The 20,950-nt window shown below is 34.0% G+C and overlaps 1 protein-coding gene across 1 annotated transcript; it reads right to left on the bottom strand.

The window, feature by feature from the left end:
- Window positions 1-1,254: 1,254 nt before the first annotated feature.
- LOC142975841 (ubiquitin domain-containing protein 2) lies at window positions 1,255-20,764 on the bottom strand. Its single transcript, XM_076118930.1, has 4 exons — window positions 20,594-20,764; window positions 20,246-20,526; window positions 18,060-18,257; window positions 1,255-10,397 (listed from the first exon to the last, which is right to left on the bottom strand). Exons 1-4 carry the CDS (start codon window positions 20,673-20,675, stop codon window positions 10,251-10,253), a joined length of 708 nt encoding a protein of 235 aa, XP_075975045.1. The 5' UTR covers window positions 20,676-20,764; the 3' UTR covers window positions 1,255-10,250.
- Window positions 20,765-20,950: the final 186 nt, after the last annotated feature.

Genomic DNA, 20,950 nt, shown 5'->3' with positions numbered 1-20,950 from the left:
TTTGAAAATTTAAAATGCTAATATTGCTTACACACTGAAAAACTGTATTATTTACAAAACCGTGTGTAGACATCGCCGATGTAACATACATATATGTGCCGCCCGACGTCGCCTGACTATTATGTACCACGCTTGAATTTATTTATTCTATCTACATTACAGGCATCTATTTAAGAGTCAACCCACATCGGAATAATTTATGATGATTTTATTTCAAACTAATTTTGGATAAGTATCTTTTGTCTCTTTCTTAAGGGCGTGTGTACGGTAATGTGCGTATAAGTGCGTGTTTAGTGGACGCCTAATGCTGTCGTAATATATCGCCTATTAGGCGAGCATACACGCTTCAAGTGAGAACAGAAAACGGGCTTGCCACACCATAATACTGCCCATAATATGGGCTGTACATATTATGTACAGTTATTTTATGATTTTAATGCACTTTTTGCCTTAGACAATGATTTATCCCCTGATTTTCTTGCGTCTGTTATCAAAAGAGATAGCACTATTAGTTTGAAACAAAATCGCCAACTATGTAGGTATAAGCCCAAAGTTAAAGATATTGCTAATCGGGTTAGTATTATAATTAGAAATATAAAATGCAAATCAATAAACAAAATTTTAAAATAACGCCACCTAGCGTCGAAAAGGACAAACTTAATGTTCGACTACAAAAATATTTTTTGTGTAACAAGGATTTTTTTTATAGTAACATTGAGCTTTTACAGCGTGATACGCAATATATTGTTTTGTTACAAGCAAATTTTGAGCTGTTATGCTCTCAAAGTGGGAAGGAAAGGGGTTGAATCTTTTAAAGTCACCGAAGTTGATTCCCCTGGTGCATTTAATGTGTTATCGTTTCACTGTGAATTGTAAAAGTGTGAAGTGTTTAAATTTATATACAAACGATTCCAGTGCGAAAATAATAAATGTAGGTAAGTAAAATTATAATAAGTCCATAAATTGATTGTTAATCAATCCCTACCCAGTCAACTTCTTGCAAGTTTATGTAATTTGTTAAGATCGAACAATCCAATGTTGATGGAACATAATATTATAATGTGTTAACAATGTTATAGTAACCTATAACGCAGTATATAAATAGATAATCAAAGTTGTAATGCTCCAAATTAAGCTTACGCTGCAAACGACAATATTTTTTTCATTTGTTGTTCCATTTGGACTAGGAGCGCCAGGGGAATCAATAACCAGTAGACTATAAAGACAAAAAAATCAAATAAAATATTTCTCGAATATTCATGCGTAAGTAAATAAAATAATTTTATTGCTTAAGGTACATTCAGTAGGAGGTACAGTCGACAACATAAATAAATGTTCGAACGTCGCGGACTGCACAAACTTAAAGTAAAGTGGTAAGGTTAACAAAAATATAAGGTAAAAAGATAAAAGATGTGAGTATGACGTGTAAAGTACAATTTTGGATATTTTACCCGTATCTGTTAGTCAAAACGTTTGACAGAGAATAATGGCTGAAACTATTTCGCAATACAATAGCAAATCACTGGTCACTACTAATTATAATGTGGGCAATGGACGTACAAAAATGATTTTGTGAGTTCGAAATAACCAAAAATAAGAGAAAATATATTTGCTTTGTCAAATTATAGAAAAAATATTTTATTTATTAGCTTGCAAGCTGAAATACAAAATTATAAGATATGTATAGGCGAAAATGAATTAGATATTCGCGTTCACAAAATAATTTTCATAAGTCCATATTCCATAAACATTCTTATCTCGACGAAATAGGTCCCTTTGAGAAAAAAACAAATTGTAGCACCATACATAATTCCTTATTAAAAATGAAATATATTTTTAGACCGTTTACAGACTATTGCAATACATTCTAACTATGGCCGACTGTCATTTGTAACCTAAATAAATGAAGAAAACGCTAAATTGAGGCAACACTCATGACGGTAAATGGTAACACGGGAGAAATTGTTCACAGATAAAAAAATCTTTTTTTTTGCACTGGCAATTTCAGTCTAAAGCGAGAACTACATGACGTAAGTGGAGTTATAACACTGACTTGTCAAAGATATAAAAAATAGATGCTTTATGAAACCCAGTAAAATTTAGTTGGAAACCGGCCTTTTAGTTGAATAATATAAAACAATAGAAAAGTAACTAATATTCTGTGCCATAATAATAACATAATATTTTTCTTTGATAAATTAATTTAAATGTTGTTATTTCGTTCATATTTTGTTAAAAACAGTGTTAAAACTCCACCATCGATCACTTGACAGATTAGGCGGAGTATCGTAGCTAGACATTGTTCAATGCAGTTCAAGCCCAAGATGTTAAACTACCCACAAAATTAATTTCAAAATACAGCAGTAACATTCTGTATTGACAAGTGACAACTCAAAATTTTGACATTTCAGTTATTGTTGGAAAAATAATTGATTTTCTTGATATGCTTGAGTTGGAGTCGCCACTGTCGCACTAAATAATATCAGAAGCCTCTTCCCAATTTATCTATTAAATAATTATGTATAAATACTAAAGCTAAACTAACGACGTTAGTACTAAAACGTTATAATCCTCTTATTACAATTTAGACATAACATACAGGTAGCAGTTAAAATGTGTTACGTTTTGACAAATAATATCGAAATTAAACCAAAAACAGTTCAAACCTTTGAATAACGAAGTTATAGAAATATTGACATCTCTTTTACTCTCCGTATTTTAGTATTGAGGATAAAAGAGACGACCACATTTAAACTAGCGTTTGTAACCACACAAATAGAACGCAAGCCAAATATAAAAACAAAATCTTGAGCTACATATTTTCAAATAAACGAAATGAAAAAAATATTATAATTTGAATAATTTGAACAAATTTTAACTGCTGTCATTTAAATAACTCTATAATCTATATCATCATATCCATAATTTCGATAGAAAACTATAATGATTGTTTTTTTTTCCGATACACAAATAAATGCTGAGTTCATTTTGTAAAAACAAGAAATTTACATCAATATGTCGATTTATAACGACAAATCGAAAACCTTAAGATCGACATAGATTTTACGAGACATCGAATTTATTTATCGATTATCGAAACGATATCTGTAGTCGATAACCTGGTTGAGGTACGAGGCAAAGATATAACAATTTTCGATTCATTGTAATCGATTAAAAATAAAACATGCTGATTTGTCAAATCGATAAGCGACACATAGTATTGTCAGAATTTACAATCAATTAATAAAAAAAACATTTACCGTATACAAAATATAAGCGTGTGTACATTTAACTAGAATTTCAACAAAGCTTAGTTTTAGAAGACATTTAGTCGAAAAATAATGAATTTATTGTGATAAGTACGCAATTGTAGAATAAAAACCTTATTTCGATCGGAGTTTTGAGTATCATAATTAATTATAAAAGAATTACTTTAATTTTAAAACTAAATAATATCTCGTCTGCGGGTAATTTTATATCAATAAAAAAATTTTATAATATTTTTTACATCGCACTTTATGATTTTCGAAATATTTTTATTGATATAAAATAACCCGGATTCAGGGAATAACTGGGAACATTATCAAAGTTATTTTAGTTTATATTTACGAATATACAGTAAGGGTCTGTTTCACCATTTTAAAATCACTCTTTAATGAGAAAGAAAACTTAAAATTGAAATTAAACACTATCAAGTCTATATTCTTAACTCATTACTCTCCCATTTTTGGTTACTTAGTCTCATCTTAGTAAAAGAGAAAGATAGGCCATAGTGATTCAAACATATGCTAAAGGCGCGGTCGAATCAGCGTCTTATACTGGGTAGACAGACTATCATTGAGACTGCAGTACTGTTTGTACTGCTTTTCTTATAAACGAAAATGTAAGTTTAGATTAGTAAATCTATGTATCGCCTCTTTCAAACAAGTTTAAAACCTATCTATGAGTGACAAAGACACACAGTATAGCTATCCGAGCTTACACGTCGTTTATTAGTAAGTAATAGTAAAAATAGTGTTTAATTCCAATATTTATTTTTTTGTAAAAATCACATATAATGGTGAAATGTTCCCTAAAAGCTTGCCGTACACTAAATCAACACGAAATTTCAAATGAAACTTATTATAATAATTTCCGTAATATGAATACGTTGGACAAACTAACAACATTATAATTTTGCTTAGAACTTTTATAGATTGGACGTGTACTTTGTACGTATACGCTCTACTTTGACAGTCAAATTACGTGCGCGGTTTTTTACTATCCCGCTCAAATTTCATTTAAGGTGAAGAAAGGTTCACGCCGAATATGCAGCAGTGGTTTACAAACGTTCAGTTCAGTCGTTCAAATGAATTGATAGACTCAATAAATAATGATTTATATGCTATTGTCGTTTTACTACTACACCAGATACATCATTAAGTTCGGAATACTAAATTAAACATAGGTGGTAATTAATAGAAAACGAATTTTTATTTTATTCCAACAATATTACCGTTCACACGCAATTAACATTCCTTTAAATGCGTACCCGTTCTTAATACACGTCCAATCTTTAAAAATCCGTTATATAACTCGTGTGCAAAATCTAAACACCTAAATGTAGGTACATACTACAAACGTACGTATTTGTACATAACCAATGATTTTATTAGCTTGATTTGTCGTGAAGCTAGGGACCACGCGAGGTAACATACTTAGTTTAGAACGACAAATTGTTAAAGTATAATAAATATCTTTGCTATTCTGTTTATTTTTATTATTTAATATTATACTTGAAATAATACGATCACATATTTCACTTTTGATTGCTTGACGTTCCGGCGCAGATTGCCCTAGTCGTGGTCGCAAACTGACTGACAAACAAACCAAATTAAGACTATTGGTCGCATCAATTCCTGTATAATACAAAATTATGCTACGCGAAACTTTGCGTTGTTCTTAATATTACGTGTTAATTTACTCTCATAAACGCGAATATCTGGTTGTTTTATATGTTGTGGTATAGATAAACGAAAATTAATTTTCATAGTTACCTCGCGCTTTCCCTTCTAAGCATATTTTACATAAAACAACACGACACAAACGCAATATACAAATTGTATGCAAAATTAACATCTAGCGTTCGATTAAAATATTCAAAATAAACAAATATATTTATATTCAGTAAGTATATAATCAAAGTTTCCATAACATCACAATAGATGGCAGTCGCTTTGTGTAATGGCAGAATAATACTTGCAAAGTTACCAGTTGTAATAAACGTTTAATTTTTTGGACAGACACGAGCCAAAATAAGTACATCAATGACACATTTTCAAACTTATTCTTATAGATTTTAGAAATATCTTACAAATGTTGTGTATTTCATTCATATAGTCTGTAGTTAGTAAAGAGCCTTACATGCAAGATTCGCGCCTGGCGGAGGTATTAAAAAATTTGAATTGATAACATCAGTGACCCATAGGCTTATGCAGCTGACCTATTTGATACAGCTACTTAACCCAGGATAAGTAGTTATAATCTATATAAATCGTGCATTGGCTTTATACGAAGTTATCGGACTATTAAAGAAAGTTCAAAAATGTGACATTGTATACATATTTTTGCTTGCATCTGTACATTTTGGAATTTAAATAAGGAAGAGGTTTCAAGCCTCGGGATGCTAAACCATTTCGTATAATTTTATATCTTCTATTTCACCATGGCACATGGACGGCCAAAACTATAGGAATACAAAATAAAATTAAATAAATAAAAAATATACTAAACTATCAGTGAATTTTATATTTTAGCTACAAGTATTAGAGAAAGTTATGAATGCCAGGCAATTTATTGTAGAGTATAAAGACCATCAGGAAACTTTATAATGTCATAAATTAAAATCAGTTATCATACAACTTAGTCTATCCATGCAAGTCTATGCCTGACTTTTGGACTTAAAATTAAGCTATAAACATAGGTCCATATTAACCTACTAGTATTAACTTCTAAACACGGTTTTAAAATCCCTCTTTTACACGCGGCGGCCCCACTGCTGGACAAGGGTCTCCTCTCGAACGAGAGAGGGAACAAAAAATTTCACCAGACATACTGCAATAGATTCTTAAATCCGTGTTCCCAAGTTGATACAAGTGTTTTAATACGGACCTTAGCATAATGACAAACCAAGTTTAGCCTGCTATGTAAAAGTTTCGTAATTAGGCCACAAGATGGCGCTATACTCAATAATAAATTGCACAGTATATTTACAAACTGCTATGTTCACCTAAAGCGTTGTGATACTGCTATGTTTATTGTCTGGTATGTAAATAATTATATTTGAACGAAAGAATAAATTTACAAGTAAATAAAAGACACCAGTTAGTATTATTAATAAACATCATAAAAGTCCCACTAATAACAGTACAGTGTTTTGTCATTTTCAATTTTAAAACGGTCTATGAGAGGCGCCCATAGCCAGTTGCGTTCATCGGTCGGTAAACGATCTGTGGGTTAAGCAACCGTTAGCGCGTTCATTCCATAGATGAGTGACCGCTTAGAAAAAAAAAGTTGTATATGAGTGAAAAAGACAAAACACCGTAAAACTAATGAGAGGTTATACGACGTTTATTAATAAGATAGCTAGAATAATAATCTTGAACTGGTTTTACGTAAAAGGAAGTTATATAAGTCTTGAAGTAATCATGTCGTCTTGCTCTTTTTAGTTCGAATAGAAAGAGTGAGTATGATACCTTTTGTATTTTAATATAATTTTTGCATAATTTTGAATTTCGTAAAGTAGTACACTTAAATTTTAAATATGGGTACACATTGGACTTATGTATACAAGAAAGCTTGTAGTTGATTATTGAAGACTAATATTATTATTTATTTTATTACAGATAGTAGATGAATGTAAAGCCCTACACATGTTTCTCTCTTTCTAGCCTATGTGTAACACAATAGAAAAGAAAGAGATGGATATATAGAAAACAAATATATTTTTAAACTCTTTTGTGAAGGTAAGTCTCAATGTATACCCAAAATCAAATGGTCATTTTCAAAAACGAAAATACTCAACAAATCTATAATTTTATAGACACAACTGTTAAATACATATTATATTACACGGGTCTGCTTGCAACCATTGTATATAATAGCCCTTAAACTATGCTCCTGTTCAATGCAATATACATATATTATTATATTATCTACTATTGGGGCATTATTATATAAATATAAAAACAATTTTATATATGTATCTAGTACAAATTATGATGTTATGCGAATAAGAACGACTATTAATTATGTATTTTGTTACTTAAGTAATATCACTGGTTTGTGATCTTCATCTTTATTATATTTTGAGCATATATTATTATAAATCTCCCCTTTAAGAATATAATATTGATTAGTAAAGAAAGTTATCGACAATCTCAACAAATATTATAAATATGATAGAGTGTTTAGTCTTATGTCCATTTATGTGGAAACGGCTTAACTGATTTGGATCAAATTTAGCAGGATAATAGATTATATCTTAGAGAAATATGTAGTATATTTACTGCAGACGGAGCTATGGGCATAGGCTAGAATTTGATCATATAAAACGGAGTAACTGCAAAAGTTTCAAATAAATAATTCAGTACCAAAATAAGCAAGTTCAGGGAGATATATAACACGAATTAATATAACACAATTAATAGTCGTTCTATACAATTAAAATACGTACTATACAATGCGTAAACCCCATGGAAAGCGATCACAATATCAAATCAACGCGGACATTCTAAACAACGAACGGACTCGCGTCCTATGAAATTAACTTTATTATAAGATTTAGAGCTAATTTTACAACTCATGGATAAGTCTCAGATACCTTAATGTTACTTATTTATTTTTTATTTCTAGCGCAGTGAATAAACGGTATATTCCCAGTTGTCCTATCGCTGTCACCCCGGTGTCACAACTGGGAATTTTCTACCTAATTTTATTCCCAGTTGTCACCCCGGGGAATAGTGACATCTGGGAATATATCGAATAAAGTTCGAATTCCACCCGGAACAAATATTTATATTCATGAGCAATAGTATCTGTTTTGAGCCTGGTTGTTAAGGTATCTATATAAGTATGTATTTAGCTGTATAACGGTTATTTGGTTACCATAGTACAAGCACTGCTTAGTTTGGAATCAAATGACCACGTGGAAGCTGTTCAATGATTTTTTTTAAATTACGACTCCCACACCTACGACTTTCTTTTGTGTCGCGGGGACTTTCACAAACACAAAGTACAATCAGACCCGAAACAACTATTTATTGATCGCACAAATAATTGTTCCGTATGGGAATCGAACGCACGACCTCGCGACGCAATTGTAGTGGTGTGGCAAGTAACCACTGCCCCACAGAGTCAGTTGATTTTTTATATTTGCTGTAATTTTATCTAGCAGTTATCTGAAACTTAATCATGAGATGTAAAACTAGCCCTTAGACGAGAGTATGTATAATAATTATGTGATAATGCTTTAGTTAAATGATATAATTGTTGGTATATTATATAAGTTATTGTAGGTTTAACACCTGTAATTATAGTTTTTAGCTAATACATAAGTAAATTACTGAATATGCATAAAATAAAGATTGGAATCAATTCAGACTCAGATCCTAATAAAATGTACACTTTAACTGTTTTTTACTGTGCTTTGGTCTTAAAGAAATAAATCTCATTTGCCAAGGATCTTCTTTAACATGAGGAAATCTGCGGGTATTCATTAGTGTATTTATAAACTTAGGCTCTCGAAACACCCTGTACATAAATCTTATTTTTTTTGCATCAAAACTGATTCAAACCTTTATTTTATTTAAAAAAATCTTTTTAATGTAATTTGCTAATGATTCTTTTGTATTTAACCAAAACAGGATCATACAATCATTATACACACTCACAACTCTCTTACCAACCAAACAGTTTTATAACCCCATCTCTTTCTATCCCTACATAATAACAAAGGACAGAAAGAGACAACACTATGTCTGTCAGTTAGTAAGAGTTTGTCTATCTCATATACCGGTTACATATAACCTACGTATTAATTTTAGAATAGTTTTCATTACGCGGTGTATGTTGCTTTGATTCCCATTCGAAGCGCGTCTTTGTGTTAACACTAAAGCGTTTCTATGTGAACGACGGGACGCAACGGAAAATATCATAATTAATATATATTTTTGCCTTGTAGCGACACACCTGCGCAACGAGCTCTGAACCTTTCGTTCATCACGCGCGCTGTGTTATTTAAGACACTTCACATCTGGCAAATTTACGCCGCATTCAACTTAGCGCCGAACCTTCCGTGTCCGTATATTCGAAGCCGAAGGTTCATCGCAAAATACAGGTGCGTCGCTACACTAAAGTATCGGTCAGCTATATCAGCAGGTGTGTCGCACACTTATATAACTGTCAACGACCTCATGTAGTCATGAGTCGCATTTTTACTTACGCGTCTCGTCGCTTACGTAGAACATTTGGTCATATACATTTTCTTACTGGCCTTTCAGATATTGCACTTTTTATAAGCCTTAGTACAATGTAGAAATGTGATCATAGTAACGAAAGGCATGATTTTGTAGTAATAAGTATACTTTTACAATTTTTGTTACATAGAGCCACTGTTGAAAGTTTGTTTTATTTAAGCATAGATGGCGTTACAATCGCTCGCGCTTTTTACTCTTTGTACTGTATACAGTTTTTTAGTTTCAATTTTGTAAATATAGATGGCGTCACCCGTCGATGTTATAATGAATCTATTGCCAGTGTATTATGTTACAAGAATTTGTCCGTTATTCTTTAGGGAATAAGGTACATTATCGTAGTTGTTAAGCCAAGCATTTATGCTTTTATGCTATGGATATTTTTTGAGATTGAAACATTTTACCAGCCAGTTTCACTACAAAAATATTTATTAGCTTACATGCTATCTCAAGCCGTTTTAACTGATAGTTACAATATCTAGAACTTATCCGTAAGCTGTGAAACTGGTTAAAAAAATGTTAAAAGCTCAATGAACACCCATAAAATTACACATTTGGAATAATTAGTCCTAAAGACTTGCATACCAAAACGGAACACAACAAATTCTTGAAACAAACCGCACTTGAAATATTTAAAATTGTTCAGCGCTATTTAAAATACGAGACGTACAGAAGTATTGAATAAAAGGTATATTTACGTGTTAGCACAAGGACGCGCGGTGTTAGCTGGTGACGCGACTAGCTGGGCGGCTGAGGGTCGGTGCTCACGATCACCTGCACCACGTATCCTGGCGTGATCTTCGCCTCCTCGATGAGGAGCCGGTCGCCGAGGAGTTTCCCCCCGTAGAACCACCGCTGACGCCATGGTTCGATGTTTTCTTGAGCCTGGAATTTAATAGATACAATAAACGTGTGCTTTACGTAATGCATGACATACTCATAATTTAATAGGATTAAAGTAGATGTCAAAATTTTTGATTTAATTCGATGCTAGCTTTGTTTTCGAGGAACCATTTTTTTGCATATTTCGTTCGTATTATATGCTAGAGCAAAACTTTAAAAACTTGTTCGTTGACTCGTTACGTACACGCATACACATGTACGTATAGTCGTATACGTTTCTAAAATTGCGTATAAGTCAGATTATATGAGCGCTACATTTCGCATAAAAATGGCTGTAAATTCATCCTTTTTTGCTACCAAACCGTACAAATTCAGAAAAATGTATGCCTATTTGATTATTGGTGACCTGCAACTGTCCTACTATTTCAATTACTACCCTAAGTCACAACCTAGAAGTCCGTTGTTGGAAAGTCAAAAGCCTATTTAAACATCGATTGGAAAGCAATACATCAATGATGGAAGGCGTGCCAACGGACGAAGGGTAATAAAAATAAACATAAAGTAGTGATTGATTTTCAGTCTTATTATGCATCGGTATTAATACTTTATTGACTCATGGCATACTGTAGGGGCTAAAAAACTTATACTGTTGTAACAAGGCAGTTTTCGAAACGGTTTGTGGTCTTTGCGGTCACATTGGGTTATTGTTTGATGCATGTTCCAAAATGTATGTGTATTTCAGTAGTTTTTAGTATGAAAGCAATTTTAAAAGATTATGATGTAAAAAGTCAAAAGGGTTACGATATTAGTCTCATGTTCGTTGATGTTTTTTATGGTGAGCCGGTGAATCGGTTTTTATATTATTCGGTGTGAATAAATTATTCTCTCTTTTATATTTAGTAAAGATTTGATGGATTTTGAATTGGTTTTCGAGATTTTTTATTCATTTATTTCGAGATCATAAGTTTCTATAAATAGATTTAGAACCGAATAAACATATAAAAAATGCAATTGTAGTCTTCTTCTTATCGTATGGTTAGTGGACAACCTCGTGTCAAAATTGTTCAAACCGCCCGAAGGCTTTTGACGTGGCTTAACGACTGCTTATCTTAATAGACAACTACCGGGAGCGACTTTTTACGTGCCCTCCGCTTCCTACTACGCGGTCACCCATCTATATAATAACCGCGTCAAGGGTTGCTTAACCGGTAAATAGTTTACCGACCGGTAAATGCAACTGATTGGGCGATTCAACAAACGCCTTAATGTCTTTTACTTTTAATAACCGTGTTTTCCACCTTTTATAATATTTCGTATCCATTTAGCCTTAAATACGGTGATATCGTAAGTAAAACATTAAGCACAGTACTGGGTCAGTGGGACATAATTGTATCGTCCGAAATTGTATGCCATTATACAGGTGACCTTTTAAGCCGAAACTGACAGGGCTGCCACCATTAAGTTGGTTAATGGTATAACAATTATATTTATAGATTATTATTATGTGCTGTTGTATTAATGGATTGTTTAACGGTTGTGTTATGCCTATAATGTGTTTAAATATACATTTTAACAAAAAAAGGACATCAAAGTCGAAAGCACATGTCTGAAATTCATTCTATCATCCATTTTGAAACCTTAAATTATGATATAATACGGATTATTTCAGAAATCGTTAAATTTAAAAATCTTAATTCGTTCTTTGCTACATTTACAAACCATATATACCCATTAAGACTTGCACTGAACTGCGTAAACCATTATTTTTTCCATTAAATGCCATCAAACGGTCACCCATCTATATTTTAACAGCACTAATGCTTACCTAACTTATTTAATATATAAAATTCTCGCGTCACAGTTTTCGTTGCCATGCTCGTCCGAAACGGCTTGACCGATTCTCATGAAATTTGGTGAGCATATTGAGTAGGCCTGAGAATCGGCCAACATCTATTTTTCACACCCCTAAGTGAAACTATTTTTTTTTTATTTATATGGCAATACAACGTTTGCCAGGTCAGCTAGTTATTTAATAAATTTCTATATGCTAAAAGCAGTTAGCATCCCTAAAATAATAACGTAAGCGCCACGAGAGGGCGCGGCGGTTGCAAAACGTCCCGCCGCGGTTACGTCAGCCGCGAGTCGCGACGTGTTGCGAGTAGCGACCTCCTGCACAATACATTGTTTATACCCGACTAGCTGACCCGCGCAACTTCGCTTGCGTCCAATAAGAGTCCCTAAGCGTCCAATTTTTGTATAATTTTTTACTGGTACTCTGCTCCTTTTGGTCGTAGCGTGATGATATATAGCCTATGTCCTTTGTCGGATATCAAAATATCTTCATACCAAATTTCATGCAAATTGGGTCAGTAGTTCAGGCGTGATTGAGTAGCAGACAGACAGACAGAGAGTTACTTTCGCATTTATAATATTAGTATGGATTTTATTACGTGCTATATGATCGAGCCACTTTATATGTGCATATTTGTTTTGTTGTTTAATTAAACGTAACCGGTACTGAGCATGCATCTTGTTTTACGGAGACTTTTGCTAACAACGGACATAAAGTAGGTAACCAGATTAGAAAAAACAAAAACTGTCTCGTGTGGTGAGGTGTGGTGTGGAAGTCAAACCCAAGACCTTAACGCGCAATATTATCAATGTGGTAGCCACCGTAACCACTGCGCTACTGACGTGTTTAGTACCTAAGGATTTCATTCATGTCTTTGTTTTGATCGAGAAATCAAACATGGCTCGAACCAATGCATCGATATATGCATGAGTCCATGTTTACAATGTGCAAAAAATGTTCTCTCAAACGATCTATTTTCTTCAAAACATTTTAGTTTTAAACTAAACTCATCAATAAACGATATCGTAATGCTTTAATCAATCATTATCATTTTTCGATTAGGTAAGCGATTATAAAGAATGATTAATTAGGATAGGATAATAATATTCTCTGAGTCATTGTTACAAAAATAACCAAAATAAATGTAAATCATCTGATAACTTCACTTCACACTTGCTTTAATAAGGAAAAAATCTCGTGTGTTTTAAACTTCTTTCAAGAGTTTCTGTAGAAATAACTATTGTCTCCTCACTTCCTCTTTTATTCATATCATCCTCTTTTATTGCAGGAGAAGGCCCATTCTGGTCGATAATAGATAAATTTTTAATTTTTTCTACATTCAATCAACCAAAATGAACAATTTCAAACAAAAGAAACAAAGATTTTCGCACGCTACACCGGACTTCGATTCGGATTAAATGCTTGTTCATGTGATTCATAAACTTGTAAAAAGACATGCAACACAAGATTAATTGTGTCCTCTTAAAATACAATTACTATGCAATATGCTGCCATTATTATTTTTAAATATATCTGAGCATCCAAAGGTTGCCTGTGAGAGATTGCCTCTCCGCGATAACACCGCCCTTTGTACCTCTTACTATAATTATGTATATTTTACGAGTATGTGCTTTACTTTATTATTGTATCACTATCACTGCACATAAAAAGCCCCTCAACGCTTCTGTCTGTCTGTTCGCGATAATCTCAAAATCTACTGAACGCATTTTCATTTGGTTCATTAATAAATAGACCGAATCCCGCGGGAAGGTTTTATACTTTGACTTTCCAAGGTTTTTTTGGTTTCCCAAGGAGAGTTGACGTCAGGCAGGCCTGGTTATACAAACATCAGTCAAATGACAACATATTTTTATCCCACGTTAAGACTGGTACACAATGGAGTAACGCAAGACACACCAAGTTTTCTTTATCAAAGACATGCTGTGACCACACTTAACGTGAGATGAGGGCGAAGCCGGAGCAGGCCTTTGGCACTGACGTAGTAAGGTCGTATTATTAGTAGTTAATATGTTATGCAGTAAATAAATTATTATTTATTAATATGTAGTAGTATGTTTGTAGTTTGCCAAAGAGCCATAGAACGCAGTGTTCTTGGAATAAAATTAATAGATAAAATCCGAAACTCGGACATACGTTCACGGACTGGCATTACTGATGTGGGCACAAAAACAGCAAAGCTTAAATGGGAGTGGGCGGGTCACGTCAGCCGCATGCACCCAGATAGATGGGCACGGATCAGCACGCAATGGGTGCCTACAGAGGGACGTCGCCGTCGGGGCAGACCCAAGAAGCGCTGGCGTGACGATCTAGATGCCTTTAATATTAATTGGACACGAATAGCAGGAGATAGAGGGGACTGGAAGAAAATGGGGGAGGCCTTTGCCCAGCAGTGGGACAGTACAGGCTAACAAAAAAAAAAAAAAAAAAATGTAGTAGTATATTGTTATAATTTGGTACCAGGAAATTTATATCTTTTATCATGAAGCAGTTTTTTGTCGCCAGTACCCCTCATTTATCAACTACTACTCCTACATGGGCCAGCCCCTAAAGTGGTTTCACTCATTTTATTTCATGCTATGTACTGTTCCGAATATCTTTTTAGCTTCTCCCAGTACGTCACACTAACCATTTTTAGTTGGTGTACGTGAGCATTTTCACGAAGGCACTGCGGATGGTTACTATTTAAGTGAACGGCCATTCGTTTATAAATGTAAGCACGTACACTCTCGGTGTCTAATGGCACAGTGGGTATCACGATCGACTTTTAGTTATATCGATCATATTCATTGAAATCGTATACCCACAATTTTTTCTTTTTTAAAAGACGACTCCCGCATTAAGAATTGCTCTTGTGTCGCGGGGACTTCTACAAAGATACAAACAACGGACACAAAGTACAATTAGACCCCAAAACAATTACTTGTGGATTGCACAAATAATTTATAATTGTTCCGTTATCCGGTGCGTTACCAAAATCCAGATACTATTGAGAATATTGTAATAATAATTGCACACACACTGATCCGGGAATCGAACCCGAAACATCGTGAGCAGCAGTCGCACACTACCGCTCAGACTGCAGAAGCAGTTATATGATGCATAATTATGAACACTCGCACGTGTAACCAAAGGAAAAAGACAATAACGATAATAAGACAATATCCGTGTTCCTATCAGATATAGATTCATAATTCAACTGATTAACATACTACTATGTTTTATACAACAGATAAATATTAATACGGATTATTATATGTATTAAGAGATAAATAATTCATCGTTTCAATGATCTCACCCACTTTTTACACAAATGCTGAGAGTAGACAAAACTGATCATGAGCGAAGATAGAGTATCTATTTCACTAAGTTTTACAAATCAGCTTAACCTTATGAAATTTCGAACCATAGGGTAAGAACGGAACCCTATTACAGGCTGTATCTCATAAACCGTAATAGTTAGGAAGCTGAATTTTCATAAATATGTATTTCCGTTAAAGCTATAACAACAACTACTAAAATATCCAGGGTCCCCATACAATAGGTAAACGTGTTTTTTTTTCAAATTTTTTTGGGTCAGTACCCTTCGTGCACGAGTCAGACTCGCACTTGGCCGGCTTTCTGCATTAGATACTTGTATATTACGTCACAGGAAACGAAGTAAGTTATGTTGTTGATATCAAAATAATATGTTGTGATTCATACATCATTTCTGTTTGTAATAAATTATTATATAAAATAAACTAAACTTAAGGCTCTTGGAATTCAAGAGTTCAAATTGACCTAAGACTCGAATACGACACGATTGAATTCCGATTCGAGTGTCGGTAGTACGCCATTGATACTAGTTTTGTTAACATCCAAACTACAGTAGGCTTATCCATTACAGTCATATTATACGGAGAAAGGATATCATATTGTATAAACTTTCACACTAATTGATTAATATTTCCAAGTATAAATAATCAATAATCGTATATTGAGTCATAAAGGTATTTTCCGTGACACATTAGCGTATTTATAATAGACAGGTACTTGCTATTATGTTAATAAATCAGACATACTCATTGATCATGTGAAATGTTTAATGAGATCGTCGTGCCCAGTTTTATTCGAACTGGCCAACTGCTCAGGAGTTAACAATGACTGAGTGTATGCACAAACTGCATCGACAACCGAATCCCGGATCTGGCCAAAAAGCCTTTCTGAGTTATCTGTTAAAATATCCCCGAGATTTCCCGTAATTAGGAAGTTGAGGACGTAGACCCCCGTGCCTCGGAAGGCACGTAAAACCGTCGGTCCTGCGCCTGACCTCTCACTGGTTGTGTCGGTTTAGCCGTCCCTATGAGGACTACTATACGTACTATGAGAGTTAAGGAATATAGAGTGTACCTGTGTAAGTATTGTGCACACATTTGGCCAGTATAAACGAAGTCCTGCACATTTGGCTGGTTTCAATGAAACTGGCCGCCAAAATCCCAGGCCAGAACAACCTGACCCTATCTGACTTATTCGTTTGCGCACATGATGATCACGACGCTAACGACTCTTTTGCTCTTGTCCATCAAATAGGCATGCCTACGGTCTATGGGACGTATTCGTCTAATATAATACCAAGAATTTGGTGACGACAATACTAAACTGCAGTGGTTTTTCACTGGTATTTGTGTTAAATCTTAAAATATACCAAATGCGGTTTTCCTTACACATATTACCGAAGAATTGTTATTTAATTTTGTAGTCATTACCAATAGGGAAAACTGTATATTATTATTGCAATTACTTTATAGAAAGGTTCGAAAATATTAATCAATCATGTTGTGAATACTTGTGCTCTAATATCTTAACAATGGCTGAGCCGATTTGGAGAAAACGCTAGGTACTTTTAAAAATATATATACCAATAGCATGCAGTGGGTTCGAGTCCCAAAACAAGACCTTCTAGGTCTTCAAGAAGGACAATATCGACTCCGATGTACACATGGACTCAAGGTCTAACCCCTCCCTCATTCTGGAAGGAGATCTTTGCCCAGCAGTGGGACTAAAATGCAGTAGCAGTGGGTTAAAATAAAATAATGTACAAACTCGTGCGTTCGTATTCTAGCAACACCAGAATGACTCATTCCTTACACATTTTTTCAGTTGGCAACACAACAACAAGCCAAGATGTCATAACTATTGCATATTCAAATGATGGCGATTATGTTAAATTAAACGTCATTAACACATAGAAACGTGCATGTGCATCTAATGAAGCAAGGTTGAACAACTAAGAAATTAACGGATTGCTAATATGTATGACCTTTCACAAGGCATTGCAAAAGAATACCATAAGTTATACTTCTGTAGTTTCTTATTTGTCTTCAATTAGATATCATTAAAAAAAGAAAGTCTGTCTGTATTTCTCTCACGCTTTCAGTTGTACCTTATTTTACCCTTTTCATCCCTGTAGAAACTATTATATTTCTTCAAGAGCTTTAATTTAATCGGAGGCAAGTTATCTTAAATGTCGTGAACATACTTAACATGAACTGTATTAGGCCGGTCACATACGTTCGGTTTTCGAATTAAGTTTCCAGATAACGTTCGATTAAATGCGTTCGGATAAATAAAGCCCGACGTTTGCACTAGTCTTACGGAGTCCAGAATAAGAATTCCTGATCAGGAAACCGGAGTCCGGCCTTATAGGATCACGTAACCGCAAGCACTTTTTTCAAAAGTAACAAAAACACTATTATTCAAACTGTTAAGAACAACAGCAGAGTCGTAAGATAAAAAACAAAAATCCTACCACTTCAATGTTTGGCAAAGATGAATAATAATCTACTACTTACATGTAATTTATTCTTGCATTGTGCGACAGTGTGCCTGGAGTACACCGCCAAGTCCACATCCTTGCAGGTGTTGGACAGTCGGAGCCGCAGAGACACCTCTGTGCCCCCCTCCACTGGTTCTGACCACTCGGCCGGCGAGTCCCGCCCGCTGGCTTCCTTCACCATGTTAATTGGTGGTGATAGACAGTATATTGGGACCTGTGGAAGAGAAAATTATGTAACATCTGTTCTATGTGCCTAACAAAGAGTACATATGATTTCACCAAGTAGTGAAGATTTTGGTTACGATGTTATATAAAATTTCTCAAGTTGGGAACAATTAATCCTTTAAAGTTTGAGCTAGATTTACCGGTGCCTGTATCTGTTATTACAAAAAATCCGAAAATAGCATATAAGAGCATTAACCTATGACTTTTAAGATGTGCCTCCTACTAAAATAAGACAGTGGATCAATCTATCTATTTGGTCCACTTGTACTGTTGAGTATAGGCCTCCCCATCACTAATTTACGCCATTTTTACGATCCTTCGCTAGTCTCATCTATTGCAGTCCTACACATTCCACAATTAAAGATACTCAAAGGCCTCAAAAACTACACTGACCAAGTCATAATTGGGATATTTTATAAACACAATTTGTCAGATTTATAAACACAGGAATTCTTAGAATTCTTTGAAAAACAAGTATGCAGGCACAGACTACACAAAAAATAACACAGTCATTTATCACAAAACCACTAACTAATTAATTCAGAGTTAAATAACTTCAAAATTACCTGTACATTATTATAAAATAATTTTCCTTTCATTCAAACATCTGTCATATGAATGTGACTAGAAATAGCTAATTAATTCTAATACTATTACAAAACATTGTCAATTGTTTACAATATTACATAAGTAAAGGATGTTTACATATAATGTTACATAGTGTTTTGAGTTAGGTATATGAAACTGGCTAATGCCTGTAGTTAGTCCTTACTAATATTATAAACTCAAGGCCTAATCCCCTCCCTCATTCGGGGAGGAGACCCTTGCCCAGCAGTGGGACATTAATGGGTCAAATTTATTTATATATATTATAAATATGACAGTCTGTTTGTCTGTTAGGCTTTGACAGCTAAACCACAGAACAGATTTTGATGAAATTTTACTTGAAAGAAATTTAAGAGCCAGGAGCAAACAATATGTCTCTGTTTATTTTCAATAATCTACCCCTAAGAATATTTATGATAGGGGAAAATGTATATAATATAAAGATATGCAAATATTACCTATATGAAACAGTAAATATAATATTGAATACTACTTTAATAAACGCATTAATAAATAATTCATTATGAATCTATTAAATGAGCTATGTAATAGGTATTGCTAAATAAATTAATGTCTATAAATCTAGATTATTTCAAAACATCTGTTTGAATCCTGTTAATGTGTGTTTGTTTGTCTTCTTTTGAGTAAAAACAACTGAACCAATTAGAATAAAATTTAAAGAGGTGGCAGATTATATCCTAGAGAAAGGCATAGGCCATGCTTTATAAGAAAAAACTCAATTTTTGTGAATCTGTGAGCATAAACATGTTGACTACAAGTCTCTCTTCTGACCTAGATTTTATCATTAATTAATATCCTTACTAAATAACAAGTTACTCAAAGTATAATTTTAAAACTGTTGTCAATGTTATCAAATCTTTAAACAAACATAAATGAGATATACACAGAAAATAAAGGGATTACATCAAAAGGAATACAGGACATTTGTGCCCATTAAATACTCAGAATGTGGAAAGATGGTGAGACCTTTAAAAGTGATTTATGCAATAGCTTTAACATGTAATAATCAATTATTGAGGCCAGTAGAATGCAAATGATAAGTTTATTTTTACAGATATTGTTGGTGAGCAGGATAATACATGGCCAAATCTTAATAAGTTCCATTACTACAACAGCAATCAAAGACTGATTAGCAAAGGTAGTATAGGAAACCTTTTTAAACATACACTAAAAATAATTTAATTCAATTCCACTTTTTATCCTCATCAACTTAAAAGCTTATGATAATCCCAGTCCATTGTTAGCCACAGCTGATCAGGAATATAATACACATTGTAAATTAACATTCCTTATTCGTGTTTGAAGGTGAACACTTAATATACAAGTATAATTAGGGTTCAAGAACATTACCTGATATCTAGTGCCCCACTCATCATAGCATTCAGTGAGGTAGCCATTAGGAACTGACACACTGGCTCCATCCAGTATTGCCTGTGCCAGCTGAAAGTCCATCGCCTCTGCAGCGACCGCGGCCGCCCGCAGCGCGTCCCAAATCTCCTTTCGTCCTTCAAACGCTGGAGCTGTGTCCCAGAACTCATCTCTTTTACTCCGCAACTGTCCTTCTGTTAATGGCACGTCCGATTTCCACCTTATAGTCTCATGACACAGCGACTGGTTCTTCCTCAGTCCTCCTACAACAAAGAATTATAAGCACACGCACTAGACGTCTCCACGGCGACAGATGACCCCTTACTCTACCTGAATTAGGCCGAGACACCGTGGCCGATGACTCCTCTATTGGCCCACTACCACTCCTAGTTATTCCTATGCAACCTCCCATTATGATCACATTCTACAATTGCTCATTTAACAAATATTTACAAAAAAATTATTAACAAATAACATTTTTATCTTCTGTACGCTTCTGTCAAAAAAGATTAGCTGTATATGTTTTGTTTATGCTGTGAAAGGTCGCGTCTTAATTACACACGTTAGTTGAGAAACTTAAGAAAAACTTAACGTTTTTATGTTTGTTTGTTTATAAATACGATCAGATCTATTAGGATTTGCTTGATAAAATGGTATTTCAAGCTCTAATGCCTAAGAACAATTACT

Source organism: Anticarsia gemmatalis, chromosome 10 (genome assembly GCF_050436995.1).
Source record: "Anticarsia gemmatalis isolate Benzon Research Colony breed Stoneville strain chromosome 10, ilAntGemm2 primary, whole genome shotgun sequence".
Taxonomy (NCBI): domain Eukaryota; kingdom Metazoa; phylum Arthropoda; class Insecta; order Lepidoptera; family Erebidae; genus Anticarsia; species Anticarsia gemmatalis.
This window is presented reverse-complemented; position numbering and strand designations above follow the sequence as displayed.

Excerpts from the sequence above, each read along its gene's own strand:
- LOC142975841 (XM_076118930.1), bottom strand. The coding sequence starts at position 20,675 with ATGGGAGGTTGCATAGGAATAACTAGGAGTGGTAGTGGGCCAATAGAG. Across the intron at positions 20,527-20,593 it reads GGTGTCTCGGCCTAATTCAG|GAGGACTGAGGAAGAACCAG; the intron begins GTAGAGTAAGGG and ends TCTTTGTTGTAG. Across the intron at positions 10,398-18,059 it reads AATGCAAGAATAAATTACAT|GCTCAAGAAAACATCGAACC; the intron begins GTAAGTAGTAGA and ends ATTAAATTCCAG.